Here is a 22,401-nt window from a genome sequence, read left to right as displayed (position 1 = left end):
ATCCCATAGGACTCATCAGAGCAAAAGTACCTGGGATCCTCCTCCAATTCCCATGAGCGCTCCTCCTCGGTATCGGACAGCACTTCCCTCAGGGATGTCCGAGACCAGGCCCATCTCGACATGGAGAAGCCATGTCCTCGAAAACGGTGTTGAGGAGCTGGCTCCTGCCTTGAATCCGGTGAACCTTCCTCCATCAACATTGAAGGAGAACCGACCTGGGTGACAATCGACACCGGAGATGCAAGTGGCGCCAACGTCGGAGGCCGCACCGTGGGCTGGGGGACCAGGCGGGGCTGCAGCAGAAGGCATGGCAGACGCAGGCACCCCCGATACACATCACTGAGTCAATCCTTCCAAGAGTTCTGGGAGCAAGGCCCGGATGTGTTCACTGAGAGCCACCATCTGTAAAGGCTGAAAGGCTGGTTGGCGCTCAGGTTGCAGGAGCAGGATCTCGATTGCTGGAAGAAATACACATCGGCACCTCTTGAATGGAGAGGGAGCGGTCCTCCCGGCTTCCAAACTACAAAAAGTTTTTCGCGTTAAGCTTCAGGAAATTTCTGTCCTTTTCTTCATACGACAACAAAGGACACAATTTGCTGGGCTACGGTCGGGCCCAAGGCACTGGATACACCAAGAATGTGTATCAGTACCTGAGATGGTCCGGCTGCACTGGGAGCAACGCTTGAAGCCACTGTCAGTCTTCGATGACATGGAATGGAAAATGGCTCCCACAAAATCAAAGGTTGCGATTGTGCCTTAAAAAGAGGGAAAGGAGCAAAAATAGTATAACCGTCCGAGCAGGCCTAAAAGGGGGCCCACGAAGAAAAACAAAAAAAACTTAAACACGGGAACAAAAACTAAGAAGATAAGGGAAAAACTTTTTTTTTAAATAATGAAAGAAAAGCAGTACAAAAAGTAAAAAAAAAAAAAGCGCCGAAAACGCGGTAAAGGCTCTTTCCGGGTGTATGGAAGGAGCAACACACAATGCTTCCTCTCGCAGAAAAGAAACTGAAGAAAAGCAGTGTGCTGCAGGCGGGAAGGCACTCCGCGAATGCACGGTGGGACACGGCATGCGCCCCAGAAGGTTCTTGAATTTTTTCTATGCTGTCTAATGTGCCAAATCCCGGGTGATGCGGATCGTCTACCCACTTGTGAGAATGGTAAGCCTGCTTGTCCTCGAAGAAATTAATTTACATTTAGAAAAATGTTAAGATCCTCAAGTAATAGATTTTTTATTCATTTTAATCTTCTTTGAACTACTCTATCCCTGCTACATCTATTACTCATGAAAAAGGTCATCATCTAGATCTGATCTCGTTTGGGGATAATGTTACTTCTCTTCATAAAAATATGAAGTTAACCAATATTATTTGAGAACATTCTTTATGGTTAGATCACTATGGATGTTCTTCTAACATTCAGTGGCAGGAATTTAAGAGCTTCCCACAACCTCTTATTGTGTACCTCCAGGGGCCAGACTGACTAAGTTTTTGGTATGAAGTTTTGCTCCCCTCCGCTCTAAGAAGAGTCAGCTAAAACAAAGTGACAAATGCTATACTTCGTAATTATTGGAATTAAAATGTTTTTGCAGAAAATTAGAGCATAAATGGAGGAAAGACACGGGATAATAAATTTATTCTAAAAACTACTAAGAGGAATTAATATTCAGACTTAATAGGTAGAGATCAATATAATGTTAAGGAAGCAGTTGTTTCAAATATTTAATAATTAATTAAGGTTCCATCTCAGAATGTAGTTACTGATCAAGTTCCATCAGTTACTCAGTGGATTATTTTACTTGTTTGTGTGTTCTTGCATCCAAAAAGGTTTTTTTTCCAGGGTTAGGATAAGTAAATTGAGAGCAGGATTTCCAGAAAATCTATCAGATAAAGTTTGCGAATACATCAACTTTTGCTCTACTCCAGAGATTCTAGGAGATTGGGAAGAAGTTGGTTCAAATTCTATTTGTTGGCAGGATTTTGTTAAATTATATAGAAAGTACAGCAAGTCTTATACTGTATGTTAAATAGCTGTCCTCCTTATTTGATGCAAGTTGCTCCTTCTTTTTTCCAAGTAGTTCTGTATGATTGGATTCAGATACAATTATCTTTGGGCAAGTTTCCGTGTGATTTACGAGAGATCATCATCACCCCTATATTGAAGAATCCGAAACTATCTATTTCCACTGCATCCAACTACAGACCTGTTGCCTCGATTCCTTTTTTTGCAAAATTAATTGAAGGTCTTGTTACTTCACAATTAAAAGATTATCAAAAGTTTTCGATATTATATAATTCTCAATCAGGATTCCATTCTTTTTTTAGTACTGAAACAGTGGTTGGTTCTTTACTAGATAATGCTTGATTCTTTTTAAGTGAAATAAAATGTGAAGTGTTGCTACAGTTTGACCTTTCGGTAGTGTTCGACTTGATGGACCGTATTATTTTTTCACCGCTACTTGAGGATATAGGTATTACTAGGAATGTGTTAAAGTGGTTCAGTGATTTTCTGATCTGTTTTTATAGGGTAAAGATGAAGGATGGTTTATCTTTTCCAAGGAAGAACATATGTGGAGTACCGCAGGGATCACCTCTATCACCTTTGCTTTTTAATGTTTGTTTTGTTTTTTTACAATCAATAGGGCATTTATTGCAAGTTAACAACTTTTTGCATTATATTTAGGCAGATGACATTTCTGTTCTAATACCATTCAGCTCAATAGCTGATGTAAATTATTCTAAGATTTAACACTGTATAACATTATTAGATAATTGGATGTTCTATCAAACTAAAACTAAACACTGAAAAAAATAAATGTTTAGGTTTTGACACTAAACCAGAGAACATCCCTAGAACTGTTTGTATTGACCATGTCACTTATGAATTTTCTCCAGTTATGAAGATTCTTGGAATCTTGGTTGATAGTTCAATATCACTGGAAAATCAAGTTTCCTCTTTGGCCAATAAGTGTTTTTTTTAAATTAGGAAGCTAAGATGTGTTCAAAGCTATTTTGGGGTGGATCAATTTAGATTTTTAGTTCAGGCTCTTTTGATTTCACAATTAGATTATTGTAATCGTATATATTCAGGATGTAAAAAGAGTCTTCTTAGGAAAATTCAGACTATTCAGAATACTGCAGTCCGTTTGACTTTTCTTCTCCTAGTTTTATAAAACTGCACTGGCTCTCAGTTGAAGCCAGGGTAATTTTTACGTTAGCTTTTTTTTTTTTTTTTTAATTTTGAATGGCCTTGTTCCAAACTATTTGTATAGTCATTTTCAATTTCCTGTTGTTCAGAGGGCTAGACGTAATGTAGATGTGATTTTCTCTTTTCCCTCAACTAGGGAGAAGAGAAGATTACACTTATTTGAACTGACTCTGGCGTTTCATTGGAAAAGCTAAACAGTGTTGGTGAATATTTTTAACTGTGCCTCATCATACTGTGATTTTAGAAAAAAGGTTAAAACCGGATTGTTCCCAAAAAAATGTTTTGCACTCTGTTTCTTGACTTTGATGTGATATCATTTTATTTTCGGAAGATTGCTGCTGTTCTCTTGCGATTCTGTTACCTGCTTTGAACTGAAGAGGTACTAGCGGGATTTAAAAAAAAAAATGTACAATAAGGGGGTGACACTAAAAAACTGATTAGCTACAGTATGCTTATTGGTGAGATGGCCACCAAGTCAATGGAAGGAAATATAGGCAATATAAAGACGACATCCTGCCTGATGGTATGGTATATGTATGAAAAGACATTATGGTAAATTTACATTTGGTGTTCTATTCATAAATAACTTCTTTCATAAAAATCCATTAATAGAAGGAAATCAGAGATCTACCAATTGAGTCTTTCAAAAAAAAATCTTAACTTGCCTTTTGTTTTCTTAATATGGAAACTATCAGCTAAGCAATACAAATAAAGCAAAGTAAGATTGAGAAATCTGAAGAAATGCAATTCCTCAGAATGTGACTATGAGCTTTCTTAACAATAAAGTATTGTTACTATCTATTGTGAAACAAATGCATGCTACCTGATTCTTCAATAAACATCACTTACGTCTCTTGCTATCGTAGTGAATCCACACAAAAATATTACAAAAACAAATACTACCAATGTGTTTTAAGCAACGAATAAAGGAAAATTACTTTGTTAGTCACAGTGTTGATTGCCAGAGTTGGGGAGGCACTTCCAGAAATAATACAGTCCATTCCCAAAGAATCTGAATCTATATATGGAGTTGAGGCCTAAAATTCAGGAAAAGAAACAAAATAAAGATCAGTTCTCACAAAGTGACCAACTAAATGCTGTATGCCATTCTTTTAGAATTTGGGGTCAGTTTGTCTAATTTTGAATCTCACCATGACTGACTTGAAAAAACATCCTTATGGATTTAACTGTATGGACTTCTTACCTTGATTTAATCGAACTGACCATATTAAAACTGCATTGCTTAATACTTGATTTGCTTCACTATCTCTTTGCAACAGTGCTGGGGTCGGAAGGGTTGATTGAGACACCTGGGCAGAACATCTGTGACTTATGGGAGCAGCAACGCGCTTGCCGACAAAAGGGTGGGGAAAAGAACTGAAGCATTTTACAGAAACATTGCCCAAAACAGTATACTACCGAAGCAGGACTGATGTGCTACAAGAATTTTCTATGTCAGAACTATCAGATGGGGAGAAAAGTGGGAGTGGGCTCTAATTCACAGAAGTTAAACTTTGCTGGCCATAGCAGTTTTCCTTCAGTCCTTCTCCTCATAGATCCGGGCCTACAGGCTCTCCTCTAGTCAGCAAGAAGCACTGTCTTCAGCTTCAGCCTCAGCCTCATTCTCTACTGCTTGGGCACTGCAGACCTAATATAGCTTGGACTGCAGAGGGAAATTGGAAAAGGAGGCAGATCCAGCAGGTACTAAGGCGGACTAGAAAATAAATGAATGTCTTGTGTTTAGGTACTGGAGATGGCATGGTGGGGGACGTGGTGATGGTGGGGGTGAAGAATTATAAAACGAATGTTAAACAGAGAAGGAAGAGAGGAGCAGAGAAGGAAAAGAAGGGATGTTGATTATGCCAAAGGGGTGGGAGGTGAGCCCTGGTGCAGAGCGATCAAACTGCTCGAAAAATGATTGTGTCGCAATGTTGTGATTTTTTTCAGTGTCCTAACACTTTTATGGCATTCGTGGGAGCCAGATTTGGCATCTTTATATATATATATTTTTTAAAGATACGTCAATCTATTTATTTGGAATGTCATTATTTTGAAAATTGTTTGAAAAATGTTTACCAAATATTTTCAGATATTTTGAAGTTGCACTGAAAATTATTTTCACATTGACTTGGACTGATGATTATATCTTTTGACTTCCTTTTTATTGATAAATGGAAGTCTATTGTACGATGGTCCTTAAAAATCTATACTTGCGGAGTATATTTGATGTTTGCCTATATAAAAACAAGAACATTATTGGACCACTCATACAGATATCCTGTTTCAAAATCACACCCATTAAGTACACATACTAAATCAATAAGACCTCTTTTTACAAAGCTGTGCTAATATGTAGTATTGAGCAATTAATGCACATTAACTAATGATACAATGTGTTAAATTGTGTTAGTGCAGCTTTTTATGCAGGAATAGAAAACAGGCACAACATGCAGCAAAACGAAAGAGTTACATCACGTTAATGCATGAAAAATAGCTAAACTGGTTAACAGAATCCAGATTAAGCATTTTACCATATATGGTCCTTGAACTTCAACTATAACTCCAAAATTTGTAATTAATGCTGTTGCAGGAGCTGATGCCTTTCAGGGACCAAATCAATGGGCATTCCTAGCTTTACAGGGGGAAAAATAAATTTCTTCCCCTCTCCTCATTACGCTGTTTCTGGCAAATGAAGTCCATCTTTAAAGGCCTGGTGGTCCAGTAAGAGGAAGGGACAGGAGTGATTCTCAGATGCTCCTGACCTGCTGGCCATCTTGAAAATAGCATTACTTGACCTCTAGCAATGTTCCTTCCTTGTTGCTGCCTTTTTTCTGAAGTCAGAACTGTGTTGATTTCATGATACTTCAGGGCACACACATGGTTCTGAATTCAGAGGAAAGTCAGCACTGGTAGAGAACATAAGAATAGCCATACTGGGTCAGTACATAAGTACATAAGTACATAAGTAGTGCCATACTGGGAAAGACCAAAGGTCCATCTAGCCCAGCATCCTGTCACCGACAGTGGCCAATCCAGGTCAAGGGCACCTGGCACGCTCTCCAAACGTAAAAACATTCCAGACAAGTTATACCTAAAAATGCGGAATTTTTCCAAGTCCATTTAATAGCGGTCTATGGACTTGTCCTTTAGGAATCTATCTAATCGAAGTGAAGTGTTACAAAGGCCTATACAATTGTTTTAAAATTGTCTACATAAAGCAAATCATATCACTATATAAGAACATGAGAATAGCCATATTGGGTCAGACCAACGGTCCATCTAGATCAGTATCCTGCTTTCAACAGTGGCCAATCCAGGTCACAAGTACCTGCCAGAAACTCAAATAGTAGCAACGTTCCATGCTACCAATCTCAGCGCAAGCAATGACTTCCCCTATGTCTATCTCAAGAGGATCAGAAGGTAAGGAACATTACTTGACCTACTCCTCTTGCTAGTTTGAGGACATCCTAAGATGGTAAAGAAAGATAATGCTGATGCCGGGGGTGGGGAAGGAAAGCTGGGAGTGGAGAGTTGGGAAGGGAAAAGGAAAGGAAGATGGCGCTGATGCAAAAGTGTGGGGGCAGGAAGAAAAAAAGAGTGAAAATAGGGTGCGGGGGGGGGGGGGGGGGGGGGGGGGGGGGGAGGAGGAGGGGAGGGACGTCAAAGTCATGGGACACCATGACAAAGTGAATACAATACCAGATATGCTGCAATGTAAAAAAAACAAAAAACAAAAAAAACCCTCCACCAGGAAGCACGTTGTCTAGGCACAAAACTGAAATCCAGAAATCTAGGTTAAAACAGAACCTCTGATACATGCATTATGAAATTAAATAATTTATCATCTTCCCTTCCTAGCAAGTTGTGTTCCATTCTCTTATGTTGCTCTTCTCAATCATTCAACTCCATTTTCTCTAATATACTGACAAATAAGCAGTGGTGTAGGAAGGGGGGGGGGGGGGGGGCCCGGGTGCACGCCACTGGGGGGGTGTCGGCTCGCTGGTTCCCTGCTCTTTCTGCCCCGGAACAGGTTACTTCCTGTTCCAGGACAGAGAAAGCAGGGAAGCAGCAGAGCCGACGCAGCTCCCAGTGACGTGCACTGGGGGCGGATCGGCCCTTCCGCCTGCCCCCCGCTGCAAGGTAAGGTGCGTTTCGGGGGGGGGGGGGGGGGGGGGGATGCGCCGTGCCCGTGCTGCACAGCGGCGACCCGCCCCGGGTGTCAGGCACCCTCGCTACGGCACTGCAAATAAGCATCAGCAACACTGTAACCAAATATCTGTGTTTTCTATTTTATTGAAAGCTATCATGGCTCTCTAAATTTTACTTAAAAGAAAAAAAAATTAATTAATAATCAGTTATAGAAAGTCTTAATAAAAACCAATGTATTCACACCATTAACCTAAAAACTGCTCTCTAAAGACAAATATTACAGATTAAGTAGGAGTCTTTTGGACACTTGATGCTCATTTTCACAGCACACAGACTTACAAAGCACATATGAAACTTTGCAAGTCTATCTTTGAAAACAAGCCTCTAAATGACACTACTACTACTACTACTATTTAGCATTTCTATAGCGCTACAAGGCATACGCAGCGCTGTACAAACATAGAAGAAAGACAGTCCCTGCTCAAACAGCTTACAATCTAATAGACAAAAAATAAATAAAGTAAGCAAATCAAATCAATTAATGTGAACGGGAAGGAAGAGAGGAGGGTAGGTGGAGGCGAGTGGTTACAAGTGGTTACGAGTCAAAAGCAATGTTAAAGAGGTGGGTTTTCAGTCTAGATTTAAAGGTGGCCAAGGATGGGGCAAGGCGTAGGGACTCAGGAAGTTTATTCCAGGCGTAGGGTGCAGCAAGACAGAAGGCGCGAAGTCTGGAGTTGGCAGTAGTGGAGAAGGGAACAGATAAGAAGGATTTATCCATGGAGCGGAGTGCACGGAAAGGGGTGTAGGGAAGGACGAGTGTGGAGAGATACTGGGGAGCAGCAGAGTGAATACATTTATAGGTTAGTAGAAGAAGTTTGAACAGAAGAAGAGGGCCACAACTCATATTATGGACATGCAGCAATTCCCTTACTTACTTTATTTATTTTCAATATTTTATATTCCACTTATAACCTAGGTGGATTCCAGTAAAAAAATAATAATAATAAAATAACCCCCCCCCCCCACACACAATAAAAATAGAACATACATAAGACCCAAACTCTACTTAATTAAGATGAGCCTCACCCGTTCTCCAGACCGTGGCCTCTTCTTTGGCCGAGTTGGCAGTGCGTCCTCCTTTGGATTTGTGTCTATTGCCCAATAAGATCCCTAGACAAACAAAAATTACAGCTAAACCATTCCTTATAATTCTAACAAAATCTCTAAACAACCGAATGCTTCTGATTCAATGCAATAAAACAACAGTAAAAAAAAAAAAGTTTGGTGAAACAGCTGTCTCATTTAAAGTAACCACTAACTAGGCATTTATTTTTATTTTTTAATTTCTGACAGGTTGTCATGCTAGTATGGGCTTCCCACTCAGTTGAAACCAGCCCTTATTGATGCTACAGCACCATGAATTTTTGTTGGTAGCTATTTAGTGATAGGGGAGGGAGGTATTTTAACCCACTGGTTTTCTCCTGCATCTCTGGACTTACAACTTAATTAGAACCAGCTTCTATTAGGCTACAGTACCACGAGTTTTTCATTCACTACTACTCAAAATTGTTAACCTAATTCAGACCTTCCCAATCTTTTTGTGGCCGTGACCCCATGATTGCAGCCAAATAAACTGTGAGACCCCCTTGGAGGTTCAGAATAATGATGAACCTATGAAGAGCCCACATAGGTTGTGACCCCATTTGGGGTCCCAACCCAGAGTTTGGGAAGCTCTGGCCTATTTTATACCTTCTACCTCCACCTTGCTCAGCCACTGCAGTGACAGGATTTGGCTAAGGGCCACAGACTATGGATTCCTCCAGAACCCAGTAAGCCTGTGCCCTGAATCCAGCCACTAAATGTCATCACTGACTCCCTTCATCCTCTCCCCCAGAGGCTTTGAATGCCACTTTCAAGCACCTTCAGCCCTAGATAGCCCAGAAAACAGACGAACTGGGCTGGGAACTAAACTCAGGGCCATTGCCTGAATAAATGGCACCCTGGATGGTCAATGGGGGGAAAACATTCCCTCAAAAGTTGCAGAAAGGAGGTGTGTGGGCCACTCTGTCAATGCTGCTGGTCCCAGGTGGCCAGTAGGGGAAGTGGATGTCCATCTCTGACGACATGACCACATGGTAATTTACATCCACCCTGACCAGTCTGGCACCCATCTTGCTCAACACATCCAACAGCCCTGACTGAGGGAGAGGTGCTCAAAGCAAAATGGGCTTGCAACATTTTATTTAGACTGGTTTTAGCCAGAAACATTATTGTGCATTTAATGCACAGAAGCTTTCGGCTCTCCTTTATCCACATATTTACACCTTCAAAGAAATTAAGCAAATTGGTGAGGCAAGAATTCCCTTGGCTAAACCCATGCTGACTCTGTCCCATTAAACCATGTTTATCTACGCGTTCTGTAATTTTATCCTTTATAATAGTTTCCACTATTTTACCCGGCACCGAAATCAGGCTTACCAGTTTGTAATTTCCCGGCTCACCTCTGGAACCCATTAAAAAAATCAGCATTACATTGACCACTCTCCAATCTTCAGGTACTACGGATGCTTTTAACAACAGGCTACAGAACAAACGAACTTAAGAGGTGCCATACTAGACCAGACCAAAGGTCCATCAAGTCTAGTATCCTGTTTCCAACAGTGGCCAATCCGGGTTACAAGTACCTGGCAGATGCCAAAGCAGTACAATACATTTTATGATGCTTATCCTAGAAATATGCAGTGGATTTTCCCAAGTTCGTCTTAATAATGGCTTATGGATTTTTCTTTTAGGAAGATATCCAAATCTTTTTTAAACCCTGCTAAGCTAACATTCTCTGGCGACAAATTCCAGAGTTTAATTACACAAAGATAATTTGCATCCTTTACTCTGTTCTCCCATTAAACACTTCTGGCTTTCTTTCACTATAATTGAAACATCTCTATTGAGATTCCCTAAATGTCCCATTTCAATAGTATCCTTCGAGGATACTCCACACTGAACCATGCGCTTCTGGGTGACTGTCAGCTTCCCCTCCCCCCTCTCCAATTTTAGTTTAAAAGCTGATCTATCTCATTTTTAAAAGTTAGCGTCAGCAGCCTGGTTCCATCCCGGTTAAGGTGGAGTCATTCTTTCAGAACAGGTTTCCCCCTTCCTCAGAATGTTGTCCAGTTCCTAACCAATCTAAATTCCTCATTCCTGCACCATCATCTCAACCATGCATTGAGACTGTGGAGCTCTGCCTGCCTCTTGGGTCCTGTACATGGAATGGGGAGTATTTCCAAAAATGCTACCCTGGAGGATCTGTTTTTCAGCTTTCTACTTAAGAACCTAAATTTTGCTTCCAGAACCTCCCTCGAACATTTTCCTATGTCACTGGTACCCACATATACCAAGACAGCAGGCTCCTCCCTGGGACTATCTAAAATCTGGTAGGTGGTCACATGCGTTCCGCCACCTTCGCACCAGGTAGGCAAGTCACCAAGCGATCCTCTAGCCCACAAGCCACACAACTATGTACATGCGTAAAGATGTAATCACCAACTACAACAGCTGTCCTAACCCTTTCCTCCTGGGCAGATAAGGAAGAATATATAGAGGCATATTTTCAAAGCACTTAGCCTTCCAAAGTTCCATAGAAACCTATGGCACTTTGGAAGGCTAAGTGCTTTGAAAATATGCCTCATACTGTCCTATATGCACAAAAATGCCTATGTAGAATTACCTTCACTAGGTACTACGTAACATTTCAAAATATGTTCCCAGCAAATGAGAATATACAACCTGAATGAATTATGTACATAGAGACAAAATGACTTCACCATGTGCTATGTAACACTTCAAAATATGTTCCCAGCAAATAATACACATCCCGCATTATATACATACAGTCAAAATGATTAATACCAGCTCTGTCAAAAAATGACATATGAAGCATGAACCAAATATTAGTGTCATGAAGTGTGTCTGTGGCACTGTTTTATGTTCTTATGAGTAAAAAACAAACAAACAAACCACCACTGATCAGAAAAAGCCTATGCTGACTATTGCCACCTAAACCATCATTATAAAGAAAGACTCCCATCCTTCTATCAGGTGTGTAGAGTTAACAGACACTGCTTATAGTGACTACAGAAAGTTCTATAAAGTATGCACTAATTACATACAAAATCATCAGAATAATGCCAAATATGCAACTAAATGCCAAAATTCCACCTAAGCACTATTCTACAAATATGCACGTATCTTACATAGCATGTATTTTACAGGAGGTGTATACATAAGAGGAGATTGGGCAGAGCGTGAGCAGGACTCAGTTACCCCTATGTGGCCAAACAAGATAAATGATTAATTTAAGCAGATAAAATGTTATGCTGACCATTAAAAAATAATAATAATAATAAAAATGAAAAATACCTTCCCAGGATCATCCTTGGATCGAGGCACTTTAAGAAAACACTTATTCAGTGACAGATTGTGTCGTATGGAATTCTAAAATTAGAAAGTAAAAATAAGTATGGATGCATTTAAAAACACATTTAGTAATACAGGTACAGGACTATCCAAAATTAAAGAAACAAACATTTACAGTCCACAGAATGAAATAGAAACATAGAAACATAACGGCAGGTAAGAGCCAAATGGCCCATCCACAGCAATCACTATCTCCCCTTTTCCCTAAGAGATCCCATGTGCCTGTCCCACGTTTTCATAAATTCAGAAAGTCTTCATCGCCACTGGGTGGCGACTGAACGCATCCACCACTCTTTCTGTGAAAAAGTATTTCCTTAGATTACTCCTGAACCTATAACCTCTTAAATTCATCCTATGTCCTCTCATTGCAGATTTTTCCTTTATTTGAAAGAGATTTACATCCTGTACATTAATGCCACAGAGGTATTTAAATGTCTCTATCATATCCCCTCTCTCCCGCCTTTCTTCCAATGTATACATATTGAGAGCCTAAGTCTGTCCCCATACGCTTTATGAAAGAGACCACTGACCAATTTTGTTGCCACCCTCTGGACCAACTCCATCCTGTTTATATCTTTTCATAAGTGCGGTCTCCAGAACTACATGCAGTATTCTAAATGGGGCCTCATCAGAGCTTATACAAAGGTACTATCAAATCTTTTCTTCTATTGGCCATTCCTCTCCCTATGCACCCAAGCATCCTTCTGGCTTTGACCATCGCCTTTTCTACCTGTTTGGCCATCTTGAGGTCATCCGACACAATCACCCCAAGTCCCGCTCTTCTTTCCTATGCAGAAGTATTTCACACCCCCTATGCTATACCATTTCCTTGGATTTTTGCAATCTAAGGGAATGGTATAGTATAGGGGGATGAAATACTTCTGTGTACGAAAGACAAGAAAGACTTGGTGGGTGATTGTGTCATATGATCTGATGGTGGCTAAACAGGTAGAAAAGGCAACAATCAAAGCCAGAAGTATGCTCAAGTGAATAGGGAGAGGAAAGGCCAGAAGAAAAGAGGTTAATATTACAATCTTTAGGAGTTTCTTACAGGATTTACGAAGATGTCCACTCTTTTCTACCTGTATCGATGACTAATACTAATGTTATATCCCGGGTGTAATTGATGTTTGAAACAGTGATGGATTTGTTGAAGAAGAATCGATTGCGAATGAATATATCTATGACTGAACTAACGTGGGTTGTATCAGATTCATCATTAATGTTACCAACAGAATTGGTATTGATGGGTGTACCTATTAAGACTGTTAAGCAGGTTAAAAACTTGGGGATTGTGTTGGATTCCGCTTTTACATTTAGAATGCAGGTGCAGGTTTTGACTCGCTCTCTGTACTTTAAATTGAGAATGTTATCCCGACTGAAATCTATTTTATCCTGGAATGACTTTAAAACAGTGTTGCAATCAATGGTACTTAATTGCCTAGATTATTGTAACATTCTTTATTTGGGACTGCCAAATACAGAGCTGTACAGCGGGGTTCCCACGGAACCATACAACTCAAGCAGCAGCCTCGTGAGACTTCAGCTAATACTTTGATTGCTTTTGAAAAAAAGATATATTGGATTTTAAATTAACTGTGAATTAAAGGCTAATTTCTATTTTGCCTTATGTTGCAAGAATGATTGAGAAGGGGTTATTGTCACAGACGATGGATATTGTAGAAATGGGAAATCTGTTGAAGAGGACGGATTTAGGAGAGCACACAGTATTGAAACTTTGTGGGTTTCCTCTTTGGATGAAATTTGTTTGGGCTTGGATAAAAAGTTGTGTTTTTGCTTTGTCATGTTGGACATTGACTGCATTTGATACAGTAGACCATGAGATTACGCTTCACAATCTATATGTATTTGGCCTGAGAGGTACAGTGCATTCTTGGTTTACCTCTTATTTTACAGATCGTGCAATGCAATTGAAAGGACAGAGACAGTTTCTGAGTTCTATCCTTTGGAGATGGGTGTGCTTCAGGGGTCTGAATTCTTGGCGTTATTTTCTTTGTATCTGCAACCACTCAGTGCAGTACTCTGGACTTTAAATGCTGTTTTTAGAATCTACAAAGACAATATTCAATTGTTTTTTTTTTCCTGTGGATGTTGCGTTTTGTAGTGAGTTTTAAAAAAGTTGAAATCCTGTTGGGTAGTAACTCAAGACTGGATGGTTGAGAATCATCTTGCCTTGAATGTCAAAAACTAAGATGATGACCACAAAACACAGGCACAGTAAACACAGCAGAAACAGCAGGGAGTAGAGGCTAGCCAAAGGACGGACCACCACAGGAGAGTGTTTACACTCTAGTGTTATTACACTTTATTCAAAGTTTTATTCAAAGTACCAATCGGAGGACACGATGCTGGCCGTGTTTCGGCGGTGAAAACCACCTGCCTCAGGGGTTGCAGTCAAACTCTCTGTGGGCACAAGAGGTGTACATAGTAGCTGGTGCAGAAATGCTTGTAAACACACAAACTGATGTGGTGATTGCTTTGGCTTCTACGTCTTTACTGCCTTCCCTTGCTTTTCTTGTGATTACAAGCATTTCTGAACCCGATACTATACATGTACCTCTTTGTGCCCACAGAGAGTCTGACTGGGACCCCTGAGGCAGGCAGTATTCAACGCCGAAACACGGCCAGTGTCGGGCCCTTCGATTGTTGCTTTGAATAAAACTTTAAAGTGTGATTAAGCAACATCTCCTGTGGTGGTTTGCCCTTTGGCCAGCTTCTACGCCCTCCTGTTTGTGATGACTATAAAATCTCTGGGGGTTGAGACTGGTTGCGCATCATTTGATTTTCAAGGCTTAGTGTTTCACAAAAGAATGGAAAGAAATAGGACCTGATTCACAGGAAGTGATAAAAAGGATGGGGACAAAGTAAAAAGATGAGACAGGACATAAGAGACTTGTTCTACATGTTTATCTATGGTTCCCTGCACGAGAAGGACTGCATCACTGCCCTCAACAGGCCAAATACTTGGTTACAAGAGGGAATGGACAGGGCTTTCCAGAACGCCTGCTTCAAGGGCTCGAAAGCAATCAGATCAAGATCTGAGTAATAAATGAAGCTTCACTACTGCAGCACCACCCTCAAAGGAGACAAACTGTATCCCTCTGCACAGTACAAACCACATTCTGGTGGACCATTAGGGACTAGCCTGTACCTGGCCTCTGAGAACTAGACTGCACCATCACCTAAACTTTTGAGGAATTGAGAGTCAATCCCTGCTGTAGTCCATACTGTAGGAAGCCAGGATGGATACCAACTCTACTCAGCTGGGGAAAGGTCACACACTGCATATCACCTATTGGATACGCCACACCTTCCAGCATTATAGCAATCATTGCTACTGGATTACTAGACTGTAAACTAGAAGGATCTGGACCTTCCATGACCACCGGACCCTGCATCAGTAGGTAGACCAACTAGGCACCAAAGAAGGGTCACATACTCCAACTGATGCGGTCAGCCCTGCGACAGAATCACGAGAAGGGGCACTTGATTACCTTCCAGACAACCCTGTAGAGCAGAGGATAAGTTCACTTAGGAGCCACTGCCAAAGCCCAGGCTGCACAAGTGTGTTAAGAGCAGGCTGACATACTGCCAAGTTCACTGGTCATAAACTCTTCAGTATGGCTACTCTTATGTTCTTATGACCCTCAGTGAGATTTAGAGTTGGCCAAATAGTCCCATTTCTTGGGGACAACATAAGAACATAAGAATAGCCATACTGGCTCAAACCAATGGTCCATCAAGCCCTCTAGCCCAGTATCCCATTTCCAACACTGGCCAATCCAGGTCACAAGTGCCTGAAGAAACCCAAATAGTAGCAACACTCCATGCTATCAATCCCAGGGCAAGCAGTGGCTTGCTTCCCAATGTCCATCTCATTAGCAGACTATGAACGTTTCCTCCACGAACTTGTCCAAATCTTTTTTAAACCCAGATACGCTAACCGATGTTAGTACATCCTCTGGCAAAGTGATCCAGATCTTAACTATTTGTTGAGTGAAAAAATATTTCTTCCTATTTGTCCACTAGTCTTTGTACTTTTTGAAAGAGTAAAAAAATCGATTCACGTCTACTTGTTCTACACCACTCAGGATTTTGTAGACCTCAATCATCTCCCCTCAGCCCCCTCATTTCCAGACTGACGAGCCCTAAGTTCTTTAGCCTTTCCTCATGTGAGAGGAGTTCCACCCCCTTTATCATTTTGGTCACTCTTCTTTGAACCTTTTCTAATTCTGCTATATCTTTTTTGAGATACGGCAACCAGAACTGAACGCAATATTCAAGATGTGGTCGCACCATGGAGAGATACACAGGCATTATAATGTTCTCTGTCTTATTTACCATCCTTTTCTTAATAATTCATAGCATCCTGTTTGCTTTTTTGGTTGCCACCGCTCACTGGGGAGAAGATTTCAGTGCACTGTCTACACCACCACCTAGATCTTTTTCTTGGGTGTTGACCTTCAAGGTGGACCCTAGCATCAGTTAACTATGATTCAGATTATGTGAATCACTTTGCATTTGTTCACATTAAATGTCATCTGTCAATTAGTAGCCAGAAAAGCTGTTAGTTGAGACAGCTGGAATATAAAAGTCACTTAACAGATCTATACTTCACATTTGCACGGGAATGTGAAAAAGAGCCACTAGTTGCAAAACCGCAGGGCATAACAAATCCCCATCTTCTCTTCTGGGTTTCTTTTACCACATCTGATTTTACAGTTTAAAAAAAACGTTCATCCTTGTGTTTAAAACAAATAGACACAACAACCAATCTCTGTCAGATCTGAATACATAATTAAGTAGCATTGTGGTTGCATTTCTAAATTGGTATCCAAAGTCTCCAAAATATCTAATATAGCCAATGTTGAGGTAAAAGTATTATCAAGTACATTTGTATTCAGCCTTCTTTTAGCCAACGGTAAATATATTTGCACAACTGGAGAAACAAAAGAAACTGAACAAACCTATCTGAACTCCTTTGATGGCACTAGCTTGATAGCTCCCAGAGCAAGAAGGTAATACAGTTTTCCCTTGTGACAAGTTGCTTGGAACCTGCCCTGCAAAGAGACACCATAAAACATCTGAAATGGGCTCCATAAACTTGAGTGCTTAACCCAGATGAACCACCTCCAACACCCACTGATCACAGGGATTGAGGGTCCACTGCTGGTGAAACAGGGGAAGCCATCCTTCCACCTGTTCCACCATGAACAGAATCCATCGAATCTCAATGGGGGTCATTGGCCCCTCCTGCTGTGACGACTGAGGGGAAGGAGCCTGAACTACCCAGCCTTCTTGCCCCCATTAAAGGACTGGCCTTTCTGCAAACCAATATTAGGATAATTGAAATCTCCCATTATTATTGTGTTAGCAATTAAGAGCAATAAAATCAAATTTGAAACATGGAAGATTTTAGAGTTCTGTCACAGGCAATTTTGTTACCGCAAGTGGATTATTGCAATTCATTATATTTACAGATTACAAGTAGTTTACAAAAACATTTGCAGTTAATGCAAAATACTGCTGACAGGTTGGTTTGTGGGTTGGCCTGTTTTGATAGCGTGTCTTCTGCTATGCATACCCAAATATTGCTCCCTGTTGAAGCAAGGCCACAAAGCTCTCTTTTTAGCTTTGGCAAAATGCTGGACCGTGTGACGCGGATCAGCGTCACCCACTTGTGAGAACATAGAAACCTGCTTGTCCTCGGAGAACATGTTTTTGCAGATGATACCCAAATATCGTTCCCTGTTGAAACCAGGTTAAAAGGAGGACTTAGAAAAAATGAATCTAGGCTTTGAATGTATAGCCATGCAATTGAAGGAAAGAGAATGGGTTTTGAATAATGAGAAATCTGAAGTGCTTTGGTTGGGGAGAGGAAGATGGACTGATCAAATTCATGTGACGCAAACTGTCTACATTTGATGTGTACATTCTGACATTAGTTCTTTTTTAAAATATTTTTGCATACTTCATCAATTATGAACTTTCTTAGATTATAGATATGCTGTGACTTTTAGCCCCATCTTTGGTATTATTGAATTTATTTATTGCATTTGTACCCCATATTTTCCCACCTATTTGCAGGCTCAATGTGGCTTACATAGTACCGTCAAAGGCGTTTGCCCAGTCGGTGGATAACGAGTACAAAGTTGTATAGTGATCATATGAGGTATAAGTGGAGGGTCGGAATGGATGAAGATTGAGTGTTGTCCTGTTCGATCATAGTCATGGCTGTGTTGGTAGGTGAAGACTGTGGAAATGTACTTTTGGTAGGTTTTTCTAAGAAATCATTATCTCCACTCCCGATATTGCAAACCACAGCAGCATAATTACTAGGGGACTGGGTTTGAGAAATTATGTTTCCCCCATTCTTCAGCAACCGCAATGGCTACCAGTAGCTTACTGTGGGATTTTCAAAAAATGTTTTTTTTTTTTTTTTTTTTAAGTATTTCATGTTTTGGCACCCAAATATTTGGGTGACATGGTGGTCTTGTATCAACCCAGTTGCAATCTTCGTTCAGCACCAAAAAAAGTTGTTTCCAACTTCTCCCAATAGGTTATTATGTTTACAGTGGACTAGGAAGAGAGCATTCTTTGTCATAGGATCGATGTGGTGGGATAAACTGCCAGGCAAAGAGGTTAACTTAATTTTCAGAAACTGGTCGTCTTGCTTATTGATGTTATAGTAACATACATAGTAACATAGTAGATGACGGCAGAAAAAGACCTGCATGGTCCATCCAGTCTGCCCAACAAGATAAACTCATATGTGCTACTTTTTGTGTATACCTTACCTTGATTTGTACCTGTCCTTTTCAGGGCACAGACCGTGTAAGTCTGCCCAGCACTAGCCCCGCCTCCCAACCACCAGCCCCGCCTCCTACCACCGGCTCTGGCACTGACCGTATAAGTCTGCCCAGCACTATCCCCGCCTCTGTATTTCTCTGTATGCTGTATTGGTGTGATGTTATAGGTTTTTTTTTGTTAAATATTACCTTAAGATTTCTGTTAGAGGTGATTAATAAACTGCAGTAAACAAATAAATGAATAAATTACAACAGCTGTCCTAACCCCTCTCTCCAGGGCATTTGGTCCTAAAAACACATCCTTAGTGCAAGAGGATACTGCATCACCTGGAAAACTGGTCTTAGCTCACTTACTTCTATACCAAGTTGATGGGCTCCAGATGACGAGTTTTCCTCCCAAGGCAACACAGAAGCTGCCAGACTGGAGATGGAACTGCCCTACTATGTACCTGAAGGGTGTGTAAACTGCTTTGATTAAGTATCAAGAGGAGCGATACAGTAAGATTTTAAATAAGCATAAACATACCACTCTGTCTCAGCTCCTCCAAAGTCTTGCACTATAGCCTCCAGAGACTGGACTCAATTTTCTGAGAGCTAGGAGCTCTTCGCAGCCAGTGCACACATATAACTTCTCACCAACTGTGACATACATGTGGTACCAGGTGCAGAAGGCTGGATAGCCCTCATCTCATTGCTGGACTGTGGTCTGTGTCTTTGTATTGGCGAGTCGTTTAGTTATTTAAAGTTGCTAAGGAAATAGGGATGATTAAACTAATACAGGTATATTTCAGGCTATTATTTTATGTTTACTTTTTAATGAACTGCAAATAAGCAGAATGAGTCTACTGTTGATTAAAATCTACAATTAAACCCAGTGATGAAAAATTTCCCTCCTATCTTCTTAATTGGCTTAGAAACCTACAAAGAATAAGCATGAAGTGTGTTAACTGCGGGAAAACAGCTGTTCATGTGCCATTAAAATTTTGAAAATTGCATTGCCTAGGCTCTATATTTTCTTTGATAGAGGACTCTTCTTCTCAGACCCACAAGTATTTTTAAAGGATTCTTTGAGTTTTTTTTTTTTTTTTTAACAAAGTGTCCAATGCTATAGATGAGAAATTCTGAACTACAAATGCTTGGTGCAATACCTGTGTTAATTTTCCTACTTTGATTATCCTGAAAGACCAGGAGTTGGGAACCTTCGATGTAGACCATGTAATAAACATAAAATATATAAATTAATTACCTTCCAGCCACTGCCAGCCTCTCTATAATATGGAAAGTTATCACAAATCCACTGATAAATCTCACTCAAAGTCATTTTCTTTTTTGGTGAGCTATTAATTGCAAATGTTATGAGGCTAGCGTAACTGTATGGTGGTTTCCCATCTTTGTGCTGTTGAACTTCTTCCTGGTCCAAAGTTGTGTTTGGGTCAAGAAGTGCATTCTTCTTTGAAATACCAGTCCCATGAGCATTCTGAGAAGCATCCGCTTTTTGAATGGCAGCCCTCACAGTGAGCTGAGGAAGCCAATCCATAGATGTCAGGCTGCTCTCCAGTTCTGATGTCATTCTGATGGCAAAGAGATTTCTTGCTCAGTATAAGGAAAAGAAGCCTGTGTTCTCACAAAAATCCAGAAGTCACAAAATTAGGAATTCCAATTAAGGGAAAGCTGGAGTATAATCTAGAAATAAAAATACAGACGTGTTAAAAAGCCTGATATAATATATCTTTATATTTAAAAATTACATACAAAATATATCCTACCTATATAGAAAAAAACATGAGGAAAAAACTGAAGATGATCTCACACAAAAGTTCTTAAATACAGTACCAGGCAAGGTACTTCATATGCTATAATAGTGCAATGACCTGGCATACTATTTTTGGCAATCGTAACATCAAGTAACTGACCACAAGGCTGTATTTCTGGCTTTGAATGGAAATAGCTAAATAATTCAGGTATTATTTGAAAAGGTCTGTGAAAAATAATGGCCAGACATGACCTCCCCACAACTATGCAGAGGTCTGCATAGTGTCCCTCCACTCCATCAATGTTGCTCTGGCTATTCTCTGCCCATGCAAGCTGGACCCTCCTCCCCCAAACCCACCCACTGAGTCTGCTTACCTCTGCACAAGTATGCAGAGGCCTGGACAGTGTCCCCCCTGTCCACTGATGCTGTGCTGGCTAGCTGACTTCTGATCGCAAGCTGTTTCAACTGCCCCCCCCCCCCCCCCCCCGCCAGTTTCTTTTAGATACCTGGTTTGCTACGTCTCTGGCTTAATAACTTACTGGTAGGGGGCATGCCAATTCCACAGGCCTATCCCTTGTTTCCCCACATGGCTGAATGGTAGACAAGCAGATACAAGAATGATAACACAAACACAATGCAAATAACTAACCTCCCATCATATCCTGCAAATGTGAAACCCTAGTATGAACACTTAGTAGGCCATCCTTATACTGAAGGGAAAATTAGGTTCTTACCATGATAATTTTCTTTCCTTTAATTTTCTCAGGAGTCTCTCATGAGGGACTTTGTCAAAAGCTTTCTGAAAATCTAGATACACTAAATCAACCAGCTCACCTTTATCCACATGTTTATTCACCCTCCTTCACTTTTCCCTCAGACTACGGCTGAGTACTTTAACTATAAGTTTCCCCTAGTCCATGCTGTTAACCCCTACCTCCTTTTCTTCCTTTTCTGAAATCACTGAAGAGGAAACTGCACATTAGAGAGCTGCACGGGAATGGGGATAGCAGGAATTCCGTGGATACTGCAGAAATCCCGTGGGGATCCCCTCCAGGACCGTGGGGATCCCATGGGGATGGACCAAGGTCCATGGGCATCCTGCAGGGATGGACCCAGTTCCTGCAGGGTTCCCACGGAACCGTAAAACTAATGAAGCTTTGCTTTTCCTCCCTGCACATATCTCAGATCACCCTGGTGGTCTAGTGGCTTGCTTCAGGGCAGGAAATGTCCCCACGCTTTCCTGCCCGCTGCCGCTGATCCTATCACTGCCACTTGTTTAAAATGGCCGCCGAAACGTCATGCAACAGCCTCGTGAGGCCACCACTTGAAGTCTTGGCAGCCATTTTAGAGTAACATAAGAACATAAATTGTCCCAGTTTGATTTAGTAAGATCCTGCACATCATGAACTAGGCTTAACACTTGAAACCAGAAAATAGCACCACCAATCCTTCCCCTAGTTTTGATGTATTGTGCAGTCTATGTGGTTGATGAGTGGGACATAAAAATATTCACAATGAGACAAAAAATGATCTAACTAGCGAACCGGCATGCTACATGCACAAAATTAGGATATTAAGTGACCCTTCTCATGAGTAGGAACAATACTAGGCATCATCATATTACAATTAGTTAACAATGATAATAAATCAGATACTTTAGATTCAGCATGATTGTGCAGATGGAGATTCAAGTCTCCTAATACCACAAATCTAGGAAATTGGCATGAAAACCTGCCAATAGCCTCAAATAAAATCGGGTTGAATAGCAGCCTATAAACCAGGACGACGACATAGAAGCACCAGACCAATCAAATTTGAGACAGAAGCTAAATCATCTGAAAACTACACATCATAAATTCTAATCCAGGTTGAATTACTGAAGTAATCAAGTTAAATGGAAAAAAAAAAAAAAATCTCTTATGACAACCAAAACCCCATCTCTTTTGTCCAACCTGGGAGTATGTAACAGAGCATAACCAGGACGACATA

The 22,401-nt window shown here is 40.7% G+C and overlaps 1 protein-coding gene across 1 annotated transcript in view; it reads right to left on the bottom strand.

The window, feature by feature from the left end:
- FOXJ3 (forkhead box J3) overlaps positions 1-22,401 on the bottom strand; it is a 114,580-nt gene that overhangs the window by 62,982 nt on the left and 29,197 nt on the right. Inside the window, 4 exon segments of the mRNA XM_030186124.1 lie at positions 4,146-4,244; positions 8,443-8,526; positions 11,773-11,847; positions 19,906-20,342. Of these exon segments, the coding sequence (XP_030041984.1) occupies positions 4,146-4,244; positions 8,443-8,526; positions 11,773-11,847; positions 19,906-20,229 (582 nt within the window). The 5' untranslated portion in view covers positions 20,230-20,342.

This window comes from Microcaecilia unicolor, chromosome 13 (assembly GCF_901765095.1).
Source record: "Microcaecilia unicolor chromosome 13, aMicUni1.1, whole genome shotgun sequence".
NCBI classification, from domain to species: Eukaryota; Metazoa; Chordata; class Amphibia; order Gymnophiona; family Siphonopidae; genus Microcaecilia; species Microcaecilia unicolor.
Note: the sequence above shows the minus strand (reverse complement) of the source record. Positions and strands in the feature narration are given on the sequence as shown.